The following is a 20,709-nucleotide window of genomic DNA, read 5'->3' on the forward strand; positions in this document are numbered from 1 at the left end:
AGCCTTCTTAGATGTTCATTTTGAAAAGCTAAGCACTTTGATGCTAAGCACATTTATTATTTACGTCTTCCCATGCACCACTGGAAAAGAACGGGTTATGTGCCACCTGTCCCGGGATCGCAAAGGTGTATAAGCACTACTTTAGATTTCGTTAGTGGTCCAGTTGCTAGTCTTAGGTTCGACCTTCAGCTCTGATTTTCATCATTTTCATGAAAGCTTACACCTATTATGTTGAAATGAAAGTGATTAGTAACAAATGTGGCACAGTAATCGATTCTGAAGATACAAGTAAGTCTAAACCAAGCCTATGTGAGCTTCATGAACGTGGAATGGTGATTAGATGTGTATACCGTGAACGATTTTCTTGTAGCCCAGCCATATTTGGAGTTAGCGGTTATAGGATCGTAATTTTATGGCTACCTCAGTTCATCAGAGCTTGATATACGTGTAAAAATCCAGTGTTCCTCAATGCTAAAGGCATGTATATACATGCAAATCCAGTGTTCCTTAATGCTAAAGGCATGTATGTACATGTAAATCCAGTGTTCCTCAATGCTAAAGGCATGTACCATTCAGAGAATTCCACATGATTATTACAAGACAAACCCAGGCATACAAGGGGAAATGAGCTAGTAAGGAATGCATTTGCTTAATAACAAAAAACCTCCACAAGGACAACAATACATCCACATGGTGACTTAACATGGGATCATACCTTGGACAATCACTGTCGTAGCATTTTGTCCTGAGTATTCGACGGTTTCTATTTTGTTCGTTTTCTTTCCAGTAACACTTCAAGCACCGCTGCAAACAGTGGGACGAATAGAATTATATAATATAACTTTGATGTTGGCTGAGGTAATTAGTGGTTATACAGTAGGTGTAAATTTCAATACAAACACTAATGAGCATGAAGGTCCAAACTCTTCATATCCCTTCGCGATTTCTATCACTGCAGTTGTAATACTATAGAAAATGGATAACGGTTGCCGCCATGCGCCGAGAAAGAAGAGAGTATTTAAGAAATAATGACTCGTTGTGTCTTAATCTTTATACCTACTTTTACATATTTGTTTCACACAAAATTACGCCTCATTCCTCCCATTCATCTTCTCGTCCGCTGTCAACAACTGCTGGAAAGCGTCATGAAAAGGACCATACACACACAAAGCAGAGGGGTAAAGCAATTAGCACGAGTTTGTTGGCGTCTGCGATAATGAATTTGTGGCCTGAACACATGTGATAACCCCTTACTTTGAAATGGTGTCGTCAAAGGTGGAGCTTTGTGGCGAGAGTCGTGATGCGGGTATGTTCCGAAGCGCGCGTCTTTGATTTTAGAGCAATTGACGTTCAGCGCTGCATGTAGTAGGAAAATCAAAACTATAACAGAATATGTTATAATCTTTTTAAAATATGTTCGTAAATTCATTCCTATTTATTTCTACCGTTTCTTTACGAAGTCTTAGTTGTTCATATCTCTTTTGTTTGTTTTTATATATTTTAAAAAAAAATATTTTAAGTAATAATCACATGGTGGCAGTCGTGTGTTTGAATTCAAAGTTCATCTGCCTGAGTATCCGGTAATTGTAGCCCTAAGGAATGGTAAACATGTCCCGCTCTTTTAATAGAACATGTAATAACTCACCACAGGAGATTCATTACTTTGATGTACATAACAGGAGTTCACTGGAGTGAAACCTGAGATTTGATGTATGTCAAATCTCACCAGAAGTTTATTCTGACAACGGATGAGCTTTCGCAAAAATTAAGCTCACTTCAAGACCACATACATCGCGAAAAGGAAATGAATTCTTTGTCATGTGCTTCGATTAGATTACATGATGTCAATCTTTCCTCTTCCGGTAATTTGCCACATCGTGCCAAGTTGTAAATTCCATACTCCAATAAATAGTCTCTAAATTATAAAACAATCCATTAAAAAGGAAGCAATTTTATCTGAAGAAGCTATTAGCATTCATCTGAATGATTCTCTATTTTTTCACGTGTGTTTCTACAAGGTAATAAATAAACGGTTTCAAGCTCGTAAAGATGCGGATTGAGGGCTATTGTTGTTGATGTTCCAGTGTGAAGTAGATAAGTTTTAAAATTATTAGATATAAAGAGGCATCATGAAGATATCTTAACTTAAATAGTGTAATCCCTTTTAGGTATTGGCACTGTTACTTGTTATTTATGATCGATTTATTCCAACTGATTCCCGTATTAATATAACAAGTTATTTATTGTGTTGTTTTCTTGTTGTTTTTTTATCAGAAAATAAAATTCCTGGGTCAAATAAAATGGGGCACTAAAGGCAACGCAGTTCCTCTCGATGTCCCGGCATGTGGCTTCTTCGGAGAGCTTTGTACAGAACACACAAAAAGTATGATTCCAGACACAAACTTTGCTTACTTGCTTGTAATTCCTGTCATCCTCTTAAGATACAACAGAGTGAAAAGGATTCACCCGCAATCAGTAGGACAAAATGAAAACAAAAGTGAGATACAATTTAAAAAATATTTTACGTATAAATGGAAAAAGGGTCAGATAGGAGCATGTTTTTGTGTTTTCCTAAAGAACGGCGTATGTTTTATGTCGGAGATTGAGAGAATTATTATGTAGTGATATAATTCTAATTAATGCATTTCTTCACAGACGAGGACTTCTTGATTGCCTTGATTCCCATGGTGGTCTGTCTGTTTATAGGCTGCATTTTGGCAGGGATCATGTACTACAGGTATGTTAACAAAGGGATAGTGCAATTTCAAATTTTAGAATTTTAGAAATGCAGTTCTATATATATATATATATATATATATATATATATATTATTATTATTATTGTTATTATTATTATTATTATGTAATAGCGCTAGTATATAATAGTAACAAAGGTTAAGCACCTGTAAAATCAGATGCATGTGCATTTTTGGTATTAATGTAAAAAGTGCTATTAATTACCCTCATGACATAAACGTTGTGTGCCATATATGTATATGATGAATCGCCAACACACGTGGACGTTGGTTGTTCCGTATGATGCACGGGGAAATCAGGGTCGTGCAAGTTGAAAATTGTAAACTATTGTTTACTGGTCTGTCACTGTTGATATCCACAACGGAAAGCTAGATATTCATGTGAGATTGAGCAATGGTCAGGCGCAGATATTCAACGGGTGTCATTCGATCTGACGTAGATATATTGCCAGGTATGTAGAATATCTCTATAACGTAACCTCTCAGCTGGTGTAGAAACATGCACAGTTCAAGGTCCGAAACACCAAGTGTACATCTAACCGTGAGGATGGAGTGTCCTCTTTGGTAATGCCCCTTTGCTACTGAACCAGTAGAGTGCCCACAAACTATTTTCTTCGATGACATTTAGGAGTCATTTCAAGGCGGCGAGAGAACATGGGGAGATCAAACGTCCATTGCAGAATGCGAGACATATCCGTGAACGTCTGACGCGGTAAAGGGGCTAAACGGTTGGGAATTTGGCCTTTTGCCTTACTGTACATCGAACGGATGAGTGTAAGATAAAACTGCATGCTACTGATAACAGAGGTCTTATTTGAATGCCTGGAGGTGATATCAGCTTTGGATTGCTCTGAAACATATCCGGACGACCCCTCTGGGTGGTGGGGGATCTTTGATGATATGGGGCGGTGTTTAATGTGGATGAACCCTGGACACTGTGACGGTAATGCGCACGGTTTGGTGGTCAAAATGGTCTTAATGACATCTTTGATCCCAACCTAGCGCTGCGTCCTCGTAGAGCCAAACCTTTGTACGTGGACAGTAACAATTGAACATGGAATCTCTCAAAGATACCCACCAGTGCAGAATCGGATGTAGTATTAATGACGAGTTCTGCCGTGACACACCATCTGAAGACTCGTTCAAAGGCTACAAGCAGTGATTAAAGCGCGAGAATCTTAGAATTGTGTAGTGGTACAGTCACTTCTCCAGTATACGTTACTGACTAATCTGTGATACAGTCACTTCTCCAATATACGTTACTGACTAATCTGTGGTAAGTAACTTCTACATTATATGATACAGACAAATATGTGGTACAGTCACTTCTCCAATATACGTTACTGGCTAATCTGTGGTACAGTCATTTCTACAGTATACGTTACTGGCTAATCTGTGGTAAGTAACTTCTACAGTATATGATACAGACAAATATGTGGTACAGTCACTTCTCCAATACACGTTACTGGCTAATCTGAGGTAAGTAACTTCTACAGTCTATGCTACAGACAAATATGTGGTACAATCACATCTCCAGTATACGTTACTGGCTAATCTGTGGTAAGTAACTTCTAAAGTGTATGCTACTGACCAATATGTGATAGAGCACTTCTCCATTATATGTTACTGGCTAATCTGTGGTAAGTAACTTCTAAAGTTATATGCTACTGAGTAATATGTGATAGAGCACTTCTCCATTATATGTTACTGGCTAATCTGTGGTAAGTAACTTCTAAAGTGTTTGCCACTGACTAATCTGTGGTATGATCACTTCTGCAGTATACGTTACTGGCTAATCTGTGGTAAGTAACTTCTAAAGTGTATGCTACTGACCAATATGTGGTACGATCACTTCTCCGGTATGCCTTAACTGGTTAATCTGAGATAAGTAACTTCTACATTCTATGCTATTGACTATTATATGGTTAAATCACTTCTCCAGTGTACATAACTGACTAATCTGTGGTACGATCACTTCTCCAGTATACGTTACTGGCTAATATGTGGTTAGTCACTTCTACCATGTATGCTACTGACTAATATGTCGTAAAATCACTTCTCCAGTGTACATAACTGACTAATCTGTGGTACAATCACTTCTGCAGTATACGTTACTGGCTAATCTGTGGTTAGTCACTTCTATCGTGTATGCTACTGACTAATATGTGGTAAAATCACTTCTCCAGCGTAGAAATGAGCTTTCCTTAAAACTGATTTGTTGATATATTGCTCTAAATGAGTCTGATGGCGAAAGTTTCTTTGCATAACAATGGTTGTTTGCAACTGACATAAAACTGTAACAATCTGTCCATAAACTTATGTACACAATTCTATTGTCGTTTACAATAAACTTCACCTCCATTTTGTCCAAACTTGCAGAAAATAAGGCTAAAATGTGGACTGGAGCTTACTTTTGTTCCTAAATGTATAATGTCGCGCCACGGGGGTTAGATTATTTCAGTCTTGCAATAAAAGCTTGGACCACATGCCATCAGCTATGAAAACGATTGTAGCTAGCGGTATCATAGCAACACATGGTAAAGTCGTACGTCAACAAGATTGTTTTTGTTTTCGTGTAGGTCAACTATAATCGTGTATATATGCAGAATTAACACCCTCCACAATACATATATGTTAAGCCTTTCATAATAGTCTGGACGAGAAACATTCAAAGTGCTAGGTGTAAAACAGGTACAATTGGCATTTGTTAGCCCATAAACCCTCTGTACATAAGCCTCTATTTATAGTCATTTCCTGAGAAAATCTCTCACTCCAGAGGGTTTTCTTTCTAACAACTGTGATGCCGAATAATTCCACGTAATCTATTTGACAGACGTTTCCGTTTGGAACAGGAGTTGAGGTTAATGCTGTGGAAAGTAAACTATGAGGATATCGTCTTCACCCAACGGATAGCCAGTGAAAGAAGAAACAGTTTGGTATGGCTTCTCAATAGAAAATGTAACTGTTCCGTCCACAGCAAAGGCACATTTACCAAAACTCCATACAAATTAAGATTTCATCCCAGAAGTGGTGTTTTGAGCAAAATAACCAATCTAATTTCGGGTATTCCCTGAACTTAACACGTATTTAATAATATAAGATGCAATTTTTATAAGAGTAATTCTTCAAGTTGCTCTTTGACATACGATATTTGATTGTTTCTACTTAAAAGATGGTAATTACTGTATGGTAGCAACGGGCGAGGCACTTCTTTGTCATATTTGGTAATATTTTTACATTTCCAAAAGCAAAAGCATCTGCTAACTGATATAACATACTGAAATGAATAAATAGCATATGATTTACAAATTCAGTCATTTATATCCACGAGTTGTAATGCAGCCAATAGATGTTGTGAAAGAATAATATATGAATATTTTCATCATGGATCTTAACCTAAAACTCAAAAGACAACACGATAGAGGGGAAAACAAGGGCAGTGACCAAAGCTGTGAAATGGTTAAACTTAACTGGCGAAATCCCGGATCTTGTTAATGTGCCTTATTGATAACTGTTATGTTTTGATGATGATTGCAGGTAAGTATTCAGTCCACGCTGACGACCGGAAGTAGTTCCACCCGTTTCACAATCAATGGACTGGATGGGCAGATATTCTCACTAATAGCAACATATAAAGGAACAGTGGTATCCTTAAAAGTCCTGTCTCGAAAAATAGTGAACATATGCAGAGAGGACCAGCTGGAGCTAAAGGCGGTGGGTAATTGAGTGAGAAATACGAACTAAACTTCTGCACCCACATGTTTACATATTTCTCATTGCTGTGAATTTCATGCATGTATGATCGAACAATACAACTATAAACTTTCACAACAGGAGAGGATCTAGAAATTAATGTTATCTTCTCTTGATTCGTAAATCTGGGCTTTTTCATGTGTTAAACTGCCCTGGAAAAAGGGTTTGCTTTTTGACTTTCCAGAAGCAAATTCACATGGACAAAACAATGTCAGTGAGTTTTAAACTGTGAAAAAATAGTCTGTTGTAGAAAATAAAATTTACAAAAAGTAAAACGAATGCCACATTCCCCTCTAGAACAGAGCTGCTTTAAACAAATGACATAAATTGATCTATTCTGGTTGCATTTGATTGGACAGACAATGGAATTACATGCTTTGGCGTTTGAAGATTTCATTTGTATTAATTTACACTCCATGTGCTATATGCACCCTCATTTTTCTCGAACGTTCAGTTTCATACGTGGAGTGTATAGACGCTTTCGTTTATTCTGGTTTCGTCATGTTTTTCAGATGAGAGACTTGAATCATCCAAACGTAAACGCATTCTCCGGACTCTGCATTGACGACAGGTTACCGTGTCTTCTCACAGCTTACTGCTCAAAGGGAAGCATTCAGGTAGGTTAGTTCGTTAGTATGTGTACGTCATGGGAAACGGTTGTAAAGCATACCCATCACAGATTCATCAGGGTCAATTAAAAGAATACATCTGTGCATTTTAAAGCAAGGTTACATTTTTTATATATATATATATCTATATATATATATCTATATCTATATATATATATATATATATATATATATATATATATATATATATATATATATTGATGTTTGATTGATTGATGTTTTACGCCGTACTGAAGAATATTTCACTTGTACGACGGTGACCAGCATTATGGTGAGAGGAACCCACATTTCCATAGATTATACGATGAAATTTCTACTGAAAGACCGGTACACTACAGTTTTCTGGACTCATCAAAATATATCGTATAAGTAAAACATCCTTGAGCATTGCGTTAAACAACAAAGAGGTAAATATATGAACTCAAAGTAATAAAAAATGGTTATCTGATGGGTAATATTGTTTACGGTTTCCACCCACTTTGACTTGTTACATATATAGTGTAACGTTTCTGATTCTCGCTAATTACTGTACGTGTGAGTGTTACACGTTGCAGAACTTTCACATCAGGAGAGATATTTTTGTCCGGGATCCGGAGTATCTAGTCATTGTCAGTTAACCATCCTCAGCTGATCATTGTCAGTTAACCATCATCAGTTCATCATTGTCAGTTAACCATCCTCGGTTTATTATCGTCAGTCAACCACAATTCTCACCTCCCTTCTCGCTGCCTGTGAATATGAATCAGCGGTCGAAGATGCTCGTGTAGCCACTTGCGCAGTCTAACGTTGTCTGAAGGTCACTTGTCTTTCGCTAATATGGTGTCCACATCTGTAGGCCATAAGATTTACATGTTTGCACAACTCAACCTCGTTTTAGTCACAATATAAACATTAAAACAATAATACCATAAAAACCAAGTACCAGTCGATATGTGTTGTTTATTACAGATTATTCTACATAATTTCGCAGATGTATTTAAGCCTATAGAACCGATTGTTTCCAGTCACCGCCTTTTTGGCGATAAGTTGTTAATGATTTTCGGGTTTAACACATAAAGGAAAGGCATGTGTTTCTCTTCTTCTTTGTTCGATTCTTTATTAGCACATCTCTGAGCTTTTCACTCAGTAAATGAATTCACTATTTCAGTCGTTGAATGTGCTTATAAATCGTGTTTCGGATTGTGACACGTGTCTGAAATGACTGAATCAGGCCTGCCATTTATCAGGCGAACACTGTCTCCAGCTAAGATATCTACAACTAACATGGCCTAGCTATATCCCTGTTAAATGGCGACCAATATGAAATGTGTATTCTGTGTTCGCAGATGCAAACGGTCTGAACAAGCAAGTTGGAGCTGCTATGAACAACTGTGGCATTATGCTCTGTCCCTTCACTGAATATAGATTGGCTGTATACGAACTCAATTACTGCATAGTACGCAATTCGTTTTTCTAAATAGAATGATCATGGATTAATGAATACATAAGTAAATTGAGTACTGTCTTTGTATCTACACTGAATGAATGAAGATAAAACCTTACTTACAATGAACGTACATTATGCAATATGTGGTTCGGAGATAAGATAAGGGGTGGTGAGACTTCGGATGTGTCGGATCTATCCATTCCTTTCAACCGCCTGCATTAATCTAATATCATATACAAGCTTGCTTGGCTCCCAACCTCTCCTTCAGTTAAACAAGTGTATATATTAACCTAAATTTACGTGTGAATATGTCCTACAGATGCCAAATTTTCTCACAACTCCTCTCTTTCAGGATATCATTGAAAACGACGAACTAAAGCTGGACTGGATGTTCAAATTCTCCCTCATCAGAGATATTGTAAATGTGAGTGTTGATATCAAAGCAAAGCTTACCAACAGTAAAGTTCAGCGTAAATTAGATTTATTTATTTGATTCGTGTTTTACGCCGTACTCAAGAATATTTCACTTATACGACGGCGGTCAGAATTATGGTGGGTGGAAACCGGGCACAGCCCCGGGGGAAACCCATGACCATCCGCAGGTTGCTGGCAGACCTTCCCACTTACGGCCGGAGAGGAAGCCAGCATGAGCTGGACTTGAACTCACAGCGACCGCATTGGTCAGAGGCTCCTGGGTCATTACGCTGCGCTAGCGCGCTAACCGACTGAGCAACGGAGGCCCAGCGTAAATTAGATGGTGTGAATGTAACAATTGGAAAGATGTTGTAATGAGGTAGAATACGTCGTTACAAATACGTTTCTGGGGTTGCTATCATTAATCATGCCCGCAGTATTCAACAGTAAAACATGTAAACCATCAAATATCTACAAAAATATTACATGTAGAATAACATTGTTATAATATAACACCTCCTGAACAAAGACACTGAAACAAATAATCAAAAAAAAAAAAAAAAGAAATATTTATTACTAATGCAATGTACCTCCTTCCGCCAAGCTCTCAAATTCTGTGTATACCACAATCATTTTATATAACTATCCATTTCAATATTTACGCGGCGATGATTGATAGATGAATTCCAAACACAGTAACCTTACGACTTTCTGCATTTTCTCTACAGGGTCTTCAGTACATTCATGATTCTTCTCTGAAATGGCACGGTAATCTAAAGAGCAGCAACTGTGTTGTTGACAATCGTTGGGTTGCCAAGCTCACCGACTTCGGGATGACCAAGCTTCGCCAACTAGACACAGATTTTGCTGACCAGGAGAACAAAGGTATTTTCACTGACTTTTTTTTCAGTTGCGAGCTTTCGTTTCTCCAAAAACAATCCCACTGAAGACACATTGGAAGGATGAATATGCACAGGTTTGCATGAACAGATTTTAGAGGATGACTGAAGCCAAATTAACCCACAAATATGTGTACTGTACCCTAAACTATAGCCCATTATATATTCTGTATAAAAATACTTTTTCCCAACGCATTTATGTGTAACAGATTCATCATACTGAGTACAGTTCGACACAAACGAATTTTAATGTGACGATGGATTTAACCCTTCCATTTCCATACACTAAAAAGGACACGCAAAATCAAGAACATCAACCCACAAAATGGTTAACCGGTGATTTATTTCTCGAGGCTTTCGTTGGAATGCCTGACTATGGGATCATTTGATTACATTCCTTCTGCTGTCTATGCCTAATTCATTTGTACCTGCAGCTCTCCTGTGGACCGCCCCTGAGCTGCTGTCACCCCAGACTTCCGGTATGACCAAGGCTGCCGACATTTATAGTCTGGCGATCGTAATGTACGAGATAATCTTTCGGAAAGAGCCTTATGACATGAGCAAACTCTCCCCGCAAGGTACGCATCACCTAGTCAACCCTCCAGGCTGCAGACAGGAAGTCGACGAGGTTTCTTGGAACTGACAGTTGTATATACATGTTTTTCATATTGTTATACTTTTTTTAAAAAAAAATTTAAAAAACAAAATGTATCCGTCGCAACAATAAATATTGCATGCAAAATCAATTGCACACCTAACGTTCTGAGTTCACAGACATTAATTAATTTAGCCTATTGAAACGTTTGCGTTCTTTGGCCTATGCTATCCTGAGTGTATCTGACATGTGTTATTGTCAGTGCAGTTAGAACTTCAAATCCGATTTAAAAAGTAACATTTACGACTCCGATGTCTTATAATCACGCGAAAGGTGCTTGTCAGTTACACGAAAACACACAAACTATGGAAATAAAGGTGATAGAGTTAACAAAATGATCCACAAATTTCAAGAAAATTACAAAATCGTGACATTTTGTCCACAGAAATAATAGAGAAAGTAAGGAGTGGGTCTCAGGGCTGTAATTCGTTGATGCGGCCTGAAATAATAGACTCCGAGGAAAGCGACGTGGAAGACAAGAGAATTCTCCAGTTGATCCAGGTCTGCTGGGACGAAGAGACACAAAAACGACCTAATATTAATGACGTCAAAGGCTACCTAAGGAAACTCAACAACGGAAAGTAAGTGGATATTTGAAGGGCCTTTATTTGTCTCTGAGTCTTACTTCAGCGACTACTCCACTCAACGCACAAAGTGGCATCAGTTTTCCACCTGTCCTCCATTAACTTAAACCTGCAGCGAGCCGAATTACATCGATAACATCAATATGCATGTATCTCAAGTCTGTGACAGCGCCTCTGCGGCATACTCTCATCAAATATCGCGTAACATTACATGTAACTGCGCTACAACGCAGTGTGGTCCAAGAGCTTCCGGAATGCATAATGGACAGGCGTCTTGGCGTTTGCGAAATACAAGAATAGCAGGATGCCAATGTTAAATCTATGACCCTTGTGACACGTAATATATCGTCGTGTAAGACTATGAGTAGAATTGCTTGCAATTCCCCACGTCACGCTATAACGGCGGCCACTAGAACGGATGATACATTAAAATAGCTTCCCATATATATACATACTGAAAACGAATTGGTGTTAAGATCAGATAACCTCTAGAGGTCATAACGTACTGGGTGTACAAACATGACAAAACCGGGTTTTTCTAAGGTAAACTAGGCCTACCTAAATTCTTCAGCGTAAACTGTGTTTCCACGGACATGCGATTGCGTTTGTAATATTCCATGTGATAGCTTGACGCATGCGCTAACTAGCAGTGTTTCCACGGTCCCTGCGTTGACGGCTGTGTTTACCTTTATGATTCCACCTCCCCGTCAGTCTACCTCAGCTATAAATCCTTGCCTTGGGTATTAAAATGTGGGACATGTTACATTGTTGTGGGACATGTTACATTGTTGTGTGACATAACGCGTGCGCCCAAGAATCCGTGGAGACACCCTAGCGTATTAATGTAATTCAATTTTTCGGAAAAATAGGCAATCGCATGGCCTTGGTAACACATCATTAAGGAAACGCATTCTGCTTGAGAAGCATGCTTTCCATGATCATATAATGTCACAATAAAGCTTTTGTGAGAAATGCTGGGAGTCTCCTTGACCTAACGGTTAGCGTGCTAAAGCAGTCACACACGAATTAGGCTCTTACCAATGCAATTGCAGTGAGTTCAAGTCCAGCTCAAGGGGTCGTCGTCTCCGATCGTACATGTGAAGGTCTTCCAACAACCTGCGGATTGTCGTGTGTCTCGTGATTAGTTTGAGAACAGTTCACAGTGTACAGTATGGGTGAACAGAGCATTACGATACTGCTTAGAGTCGAATAAGAAAAGGTTGGGTTATTGTCAAAATTGTGCTGTTGTTGAAAAATGGACGGAATAGAAGAGGAAAGACATAACGTCGATGCCTATTGCCCATCCACAATAATACTCTGCCATAGTGTATATACGTGGCCTGTTACAGTTAAATGTACATTAAGTCACTTAATGATTTTCTTGCGTCCCCAACGGATAGGCCAAGTATTGCTCCTGTCAGCCAGTTATCGGTGTAACCCTACTACATGTACTCTGGGGTGCCTGTCATTCTTATGTCTTGGGCATCGCGTTCGAGTTCAGTTTAGCCTCTTTTTTTCTTTCGTGGTCGTCGCTGATTGGCTCTTGTGAAAGGTAGCCAAGTTTTGGCTATGTGTAACCTTTATTTAAGCGTAATGTAGATGTAAGATTTAACCCTGGAAATTATATCCCCTACTATATGTCAGTTAGCGACGTTTTTGTAATCCTTTAACTGTTAACATCATCTCTGCAGCAAAAAAGACATCGTGGACAACATGCTGAACCTGTTGGAGAAATACGCGAGTAACCTGGAAGGGATTGTACAGGAACGCACACAACAACTGGTTGAGGAGAAGAAGAAAACTGACCGGCTCCTATACAGCATGCTGCCTCAGTGAGTAATCAGTGGTGGGCAAACTGCGCCTTCCTCTTACAACCTAAAGATGCTGGTTGATTTGACTGTACTCAATTGTATTTTTTTGTAGTTCGCTTTTCGAACCACGCGTAACATGATGAATGCTAGAATTAAAAATCTTTCTTTTTAAGTTTAATATAAAAATGGAAATGGAGCGGACAAATTACGGTCATAGGCGTTCTGAAAAAAAGACAAATAATACCAGTGGTTTATAATTGTTGAAAAATAACCATCAGCAATATACACTTTATACCGTGAGATAAGTTAAATGTGACAATATAATGCAAAAGTTGAGTGACGACGTTAGTTTGATACAATTTAAGTATATTAATATATAAAAACCTCGTTAGAACAAGGGGGTTATTGGCTTTGGACAAAGACTGTATATGACCTTCCGTCACTAGATTTGTCCTGGCCGGTGTTAATCCGGGCACTCCGCCTCCTCCCTCCAGTCACCATGACTGCTGCTTAAGGGGAAAATGCACCAGTTAAATACACGGATAATTAACATGAAAATCAGTTAAAAATACGTTTGTTTACAGGGCTGTTGCAGAGAGACTCAAACTTGGTCAAATTGTCCCACCGGAATTGTTCGATTCCGTGACAATTTTCTTCTCGGATATAGTCGGTTTTACCAGTCTATCTTCGGAAAGCACTCCCATGCAGGTGGTGGATTTACTGAATGACCTCTACACTTGTTTTGATTCGACAATAGCAGAGCATGACGTCTATAAGGTAGGAACCATGTCCTGTACGCTCTCTCCATCTTTACGTCTGACTTCAAAAGTAAGTTTGTACACCATACGAGGGAATGTTCGTCAATAACTTGCCAACGGTCGGTGATTTACCTCGTGTACACAGATTTCCTCCACCTGTAAAACTGTATAGTGAAAATGTCAAGTCTTGAGTGTTGTGTTTAACAAAATCGATCTGCTTTCTGAGTGATCTGCTCTCTGTGTTTAGACATATATCTTTTCACAAAAGAAATAACTGATTGGACTAACCAAAGTCGTATTTCAGTTCCTGAAAATAAGACAAACGTTAATTAACGGGAGGATATTGGTCAATTTCAGGTCGAGACGATCGGCGACGCCTATATGGTGGTGAGCGGAGCCCCGCTGAGAAATGGTGGGAAACACCCGATGTGCGTCGCTGACATGGCTCTCGATCTACTGAGTGCTACAGTAACATTCAACATACGGCATCGGCCGGGTTCTCAGCTGCAGCTAAGGGTGGGGATACACACAGGGCCATGTGCTGCAGGTAAGCCAAATCTGCATTAATTAATTTATTTGGGGGCCTCCATGGCTCAGTTGGTTAGCGCGCTAGCGCAGCGTAATGACCCAGGAGTCTCTCACCAATGAAGGCGCTGGCTTCCTCTCCGGCCGTAAGTGGGAAGGTCTGCGAGCAACGTGCGGATGGTCGTGGGTTTCCCCTGGGCTCTGCCCGGTTTCCACCCACCATAATTCTGACCGCCGTCGTATAAGTGAAATATTCTTGAGTACGGCGTAAAACACGAATCAAATAAATCAATAAATTCACTTATTTGCTTATTGATGCACTGATTTCTATGGATGAAGTGTATGTAGGCCTACCTTCATGGCTTTTGCGATCCAATGACGCCTGCTGTTCCACACAACAATAGAAGCTCCCATTACCTTTCTTTCTTTCTTTCTTCACATTCTATTTTTTTGATCCTAAAATAATAACATCTTTTTCTGCCTCTTCTAATGTGGTCTTCTCGATATATCAGATAGAATTTCGATTTTTTCACAATTTGTTTTATCGCCTGTTTCAATTATATTAACCCAGCAAGTCTTCTAGACAACATACTATACTAGTCTGCGAGAGAACATGGTATATCAGTCTTCTAGAGAACATGGTATACTAGTCTTCGACAGAACATAGTATATCCGTCTTCTAGAGAACATGGTATACTAGTCTTCGAGAGAACATGGTATACTAGTCTTCGAGAGAACATGGTATATCAGTCCTCTAGAGAACATGGTATACTGGTCTTCTAAAGAACATGGTATACTAGTCTTCGAGAGAACATGGTATACTGGTCTTCTAAAGAACATGGTATACTAGTCTTCTAGAGAGCATGGTATACTAGTCTTCTAGAGAGCATGGTATATCAGTCTTCTAGAGAACATGGTATATCAGTCTTCTGGAGAACATGGTATATCAGTCTTCTAGAGAACATGGTATACTGGTCTTCTAGAGAACATGATATACCAGTCTTCGAGAGAGCATGGTATACTAGTCTTCGAGAGAATATGGTAGCTATTCTTCTAGAGAACATGGTATACTAGTCTTCTAGAGAACATGGTATACTAGTATGGCCTGCATAGTATATACAGATGGTATTTAAAAATTAATTAATTTTAATTGTTAAGTTTTACTATCAGAGATATTTCTCTGATTTAAACTCGCAGCACGTCTTTCTTGATTTAAAAGATCGTAGCCGGCTGCAAACATCACAAAGGAATATAAATATGTACTGTTTAAAACCTACCGAGGTTTTTTGCGAAAAGTCTCATTTTCTCTATAGGTGTATACCTATTAATAAGAGCTGAAATTTAACCATGACAATTTACTTTACCTCACACAACGCCATTTATATATCGCTAAGCAAAGGCTTTAGTGTAATTAGTAAGATTATTGTGTCTAGAGATTTACGGTATAATGCATGTGTAAACTTACATGTGCAGCAGTGGAAAACATGTTCTTGATCTGTCACAAATATTGCGTGATAGAAATACAGTGTTTATGTCATCAGAGTTAAACGTTACAAAATACACCACGTGTAAAGTGTTAATGCATTGTATGGTCAGCGCTCTTAACGGCCAACATTTTGTTCTAAGCAAAAGGGTAGAATTTTTTTATCATTTTGCAGGTGTTGTAGGGCAAACAATGCCTCGATATTGTTTATTTGGAGACACCGTCAACACAGCCTCCAGGATGGAATCCAACGGCGAAGGTAAAGGCTGTTTGTTTTAGTGAAAAGTACACCAAAACACAAATCTCCGCCTCAACAAGATCTGTGATTTCCCCCCCCCAAGACAGCCATAACAGAGGGTCCTCTAGATTTCTCTCTTTTCTGTCTACGATGAAGGATCGATCGTAAAAGGAGCTCGTAAATCTACATTTCTATCCCGGTCACCACCAAAGTTTGGCCCTTAGCCCATGCAAGGGCAGCCTGTGCACCAAACCATGCGAATCCCTTTATAACTTTTCTGTAAACGATGACACACAAATAGACCTACAGATAGAAATACAGATACACAGACATCTGCAAAATTATAAGCTCCTTGAGGGAGAAAAACAGTGAGAGAATATTATGTGAGTAAAATGTAAGCAGGGGTCCAATAATCAGCTTTTAATATTGCTGGGGCCTCCGTGGCTCAGTTGGTTAGCGCGCTAGCGCAGTGTAATGACCCAGGAGTCTCTCACCAATGCGGTCGCTGTGAGTTCAGACCCAGTTCTTGCTGGCTTCCTCTCCGGTCGCACGTGGGAAGGTCTGCGAGTAACCTGCGGATGGTCGTGGGTTTCCCCCGGGCTGTGCCCGGTTTCCACCCACTATAATGCTGGCTGCCGTCGTATAAGTGAAATACTCTGGAGTACGCCGTAAAACACCAATCAAATTTAAAGTTATTTAAATTGCGCCTGCATTGTGCATTTAATGAGACAACTTGCTGATTGAAAGAATTGAAAGTATTGAAAGAAACGTTGAGTTTATCATATGTATGCCAACTAGTTATATCAGGTTGGTTTTGACATGAAGTTAGACTGGTGACCTCACGATTATTGATTATAAATTGGCTCGCGTTTACCCTAACTCAGATAAAAAGTTCCCTTGTTCAGATATTGTGAAGTGGGGAGGGATGTAGTACTCTTTCAGCAACATATTGATCTCTAATTTGAATAGTCTGCTAGTGAGAGTTTGTGTTCAGCACTAAGAAGAATTGTCTTACACTTACTGTACTTAGCTCCACCAGTTTCTGAATAGTTCAAGGGTCTTATGAAGCCTATACAATCTAGTTTAACCATCTTCAACCATGAACTGTTTACCAACCTGTACTTAATTTGAAAATGTCTCTCTAATTTCATAATAGGTCAGGGGAAATTGGCCAACACACCTTGTAATACAAGACATTCTGAGGTGTAAAGCATATTGTATCACCCACCTTTACGTCTGTGACAATGGTAGCGGCTGAATATTGATCGCATTTACTTTTTATCTCATACATGATTTTTTCTTGGTTTGAGCAATGGAGCTGTAATATGCAATATTTAATGTACGTGTAGTATCTCACAAGCGCTAAAGTTACATCTGTCACCACTCGATGTGTTTTTGCCGTGTTGTTTTATCATCAGAAATAAAGCGAGCCGTCGTCAACAGGGGTCCGCTTTTAATACTTTCGCTGAGAAAGTAGAGGGGAAAGGTCTACCGTTTGTTCTCAACTTACTGCTGTTCCTACATTTGTCAATGATACATACTCAGAGGGAAGGTTTGAAGCCGTAGTATTACAGTATATGTAGTTAGAGGCTTTGATCGTGTAAGTTTGATACGATTTACATACGAAGAAAGATTTATTTATTTATTTGATCGGTGATTTACGCCGTACTCAAGACTATTTCACTTATACAATGGCCGCCATCATTATGGTGGGGAGAAACTGGGCAGAACCCACGACCATCCGTAGGTTGCTGCCAGACCTTCCCACATACATGGAAGAAAGAACATTCGTTTGTGACTGATTTTTTTTCTTCTGGATGTTTCTGCATGATTTACGTGCACAGGAAGGGGTTTCTGACAGTAGCTGTTCAACATCATGCTAAAAGCTGCTCCTACAACAGTTGAATACGTCTTACATAACTTTCGTCACAATACACAAGTCACGTATACTACACGAGGAACACAGTGATGTATATCAATTTACATTTAATTTTATTTAATATAAACCAAAATACTGTTTGTAAAGCCCATAGCCTTAGGAGAATATTACCTCAACTTGACAGTTTTCTGGGTAGATCTTTTCTTGGACATGTGCTATTGCATTTGTTTGTACGTGAAAAATGATATATATTTTCAGCTCTTGGAACCGAATTCAACTAGACTGTTGCTATTTACACATTTGGAGGCTCACATACTGTACTGCTGCTTTTGTTTACGCCGTTGGCAAGAGATCTGCCGTCTGGATAATGATAGCGTGCTGTCGAAAAGATCAAATGATACTGCTATGGCAATATTTGTTCGATATGGTTTTCATTAACACAAAGGATTCAAACACCTTCAGGTCACTATAGCAATACGAAACACGTCAATGAATAATTAAAATTGTCTGCAATGGAATTATTGCACTCTCGTTTTATGTTTGATATATGAATGTGTGAATTTTTTTCAGCTTTAAGAACTTGTTACACTTTGAACTTGTTTATACTCTATTCATTAAGAAATTTATGAACATTATATACTTATCGCCTTTTATTATGTTTCCAGCGTTGAAAATTCACGTAAGCCAAGAATCGTACCATGCTCTACAAATCATTGGTGGATATGTGTTTTCAAAACGAGGGGAAGTCAGCATGAAGGTATGAAGTCACCGTAAATAAAGACGTACTGAATTACGCCAGGCGTATTTGCAATAACCACGTATTAAACGTGTTGTTTGAAGCATTTTTTGAGTGAGGAAGGCAGCAAGTTGTGATGTTGCAACATCTCACACTTATAACAAGTTGTTGTAAATTTGGCCGAAAGTTTTTCAAAACAAGCTCATTCAATGTTTTAGACTTACAAAATCTGCTTTGATTGTTCCCAGAAAGAGCAAAAATATTCAAACATCATATATAAATGTGAGTTTCTATGAAAGAAAAGCAATTTTTTGTGTTCTTGTATTCTTGTATAATGCGTATATTTACGAAGTAATATTAATAATATGAGTTCATTAAAAAAATACAAGATGAATTACATTTATTTATTTGATTGGCGTTTTACGCCGTACTCAAGAATTTTTCACTTATACGACGGCGGTCAGCATTATGGTGAGAGGAAACCGGGCAGAGCAGGGGGAACCCACAACCATCCGCAGATTGTTGCAAGATCTTCCCACGTACAGTCGGAGAGGAAACCAGCATGAGATTAACCATATATAATGACCTGTCTGTATATACGTTCTCACCAGCCTGGGCCTCTTTCCCACATATCTATATTGGCACCTAACATGTGTGCTGAGTACATTATTAAAGAAATCACCAGCTAATTATCAGTATCCAGAGTCAGGTACATTGATTTCCATTTGTTCACAGGGTAAAGGTTTACAGACAACATACTGGCTTTTAGGAAAACATGGATACCGCCGACCTTTACCAGTACCCTGATCCAACCACGGTATGTCGAACATGCGCCCATGTCTGTCCACGCATACGCATATAGCCGGATGCGGCCGAGTTGAAGGTATTGTTATATTCTACCGGCCAGAAACCAAATGACCAAGGATTATACTGGGAACAGAGACAAGGAAAACGACATTTTGTTTATGAAAACAATCCATGCCGATTTATTGTCGCTTCCACACTACATGAACATAGTTGGTAAGCACCAACAGACAACCGTCCACAATTAATTTTCCATTTACTTACGTGTTCACGTTTGACCTCACAGTTTATCCCTATATCTGCGAGCCTCGAAAGTTCGAGGCATGATAATCCTTGTCCCGTGACACAACGCCAGTCACATTCCTGATAGGCTTTGATCGATGAAACTTTTCACAAAATTGGCAAACAGCTGATAGATGACTTTTCTCAAGTTTGCTCGCGACACCATTTCCTGAAAACCACGCAAACGTATTCCTAGAATGAAAATGAAACCTCTGCTACCACTTATCAAGCAGAAACAATGAAGAAAACCCAACGGGCATCCGAAAAAAGCAAAAGAAAATATATCTAAAATTGGCAGGAGATTACAAATCGACTAGGAAGCATTTATTGTGGGCTATAGCCAATACAGCCATGAATGGGGAACGGACAAAGCCCCGGTGGACAAAAGGTCCGACGGACAAAAGTCCCAGGGTCCGTATTACTAGTTTGAATGATGAATGAATTGTTACGTGTGAACGTGGGATAGCCAGCTATGAGGAAACTTCAAACGTGTTCGCTGAAGTGAAACCTAAGGTATTAATCATGATAAACATTCTATAGCAGAAACATTTATCGTGGTTTGTACATTGAAAGGTTTGAATACCGTACATGTTATCAACGGAATTCGTAATTACAGGGAAGATGGCGTGATGCTTGATGTGTGACATACGTGGGTGGTTGCAGGAAATTGTACAAATCAATCCGGCATGGAGCCTAGTCCCACGGGCTGGGAAAGTTCACTCCATACCCAACGTCATGGGTCATGGTCTTGTCTCAGCCTACATGTACTGTTTGTTGTGAGCAGACGCAAGTAAATGCTGGCCGTGACCCTGTTATTAATATAAGCAACTGGCAAATGTGTACGTGTATACTGCCTGTATTCGGTTACATATTTACTTAGGCAAATGTGTACATCTATACTGACTGTAGTCGGTTACATATAAGCCAACAAATAAAAACTGGTAAATGTGTACGTATATATTGCCTGTATTCGGTTACATATATACGGATAATCTCCTATTATCATAAATATGTAGGCAACGGCAAATGTGTACATGTACTCCCTGTCTCCTATTAACATATGTGTGTAGGCAACTGA

General features: G+C 39.0%; 1 protein-coding gene across 1 annotated transcript in view; it reads left to right on the forward strand.

Annotated features, from left to right (window-relative positions):
• Positions 1-19,352, forward strand: part of LOC135473357 (receptor-type guanylate cyclase gcy-28-like) — a 35,603-nt gene extending 16,251 nt beyond the window's left edge. Inside the window, exons 6-19 of the mRNA XM_064753208.1 lie at positions 2,656-2,737; positions 5,589-5,691; positions 6,293-6,469; positions 7,021-7,125; positions 8,916-8,987; positions 9,706-9,862; positions 10,311-10,454; positions 10,917-11,112; positions 12,807-12,947; positions 13,511-13,703; positions 14,042-14,231; positions 15,868-15,951; positions 18,475-18,566; positions 19,281-19,352. Coding sequence (XP_064609278.1) covers positions 2,656-2,737; positions 5,589-5,691; positions 6,293-6,469; positions 7,021-7,125; positions 8,916-8,987; positions 9,706-9,862; positions 10,311-10,454; positions 10,917-11,112; positions 12,807-12,947; positions 13,511-13,703; positions 14,042-14,231; positions 15,868-15,951; positions 18,475-18,566; positions 19,281-19,352 — 1,808 coding nt within the window. The remainder of the gene's footprint in view (positions 1-2,655; positions 2,738-5,588; positions 5,692-6,292; positions 6,470-7,020; positions 7,126-8,915; positions 8,988-9,705; positions 9,863-10,310; positions 10,455-10,916; positions 11,113-12,806; positions 12,948-13,510; positions 13,704-14,041; positions 14,232-15,867; positions 15,952-18,474; positions 18,567-19,280) is intronic.
• Positions 19,353-20,709: the final 1,357 nt, after the last annotated feature.

This window comes from Liolophura sinensis, chromosome 8 (genome assembly GCF_032854445.1).
Source record: "Liolophura sinensis isolate JHLJ2023 chromosome 8, CUHK_Ljap_v2, whole genome shotgun sequence".
Taxonomy (NCBI): Eukaryota; Metazoa; Mollusca; class Polyplacophora; order Chitonida; family Chitonidae; genus Liolophura; species Liolophura sinensis.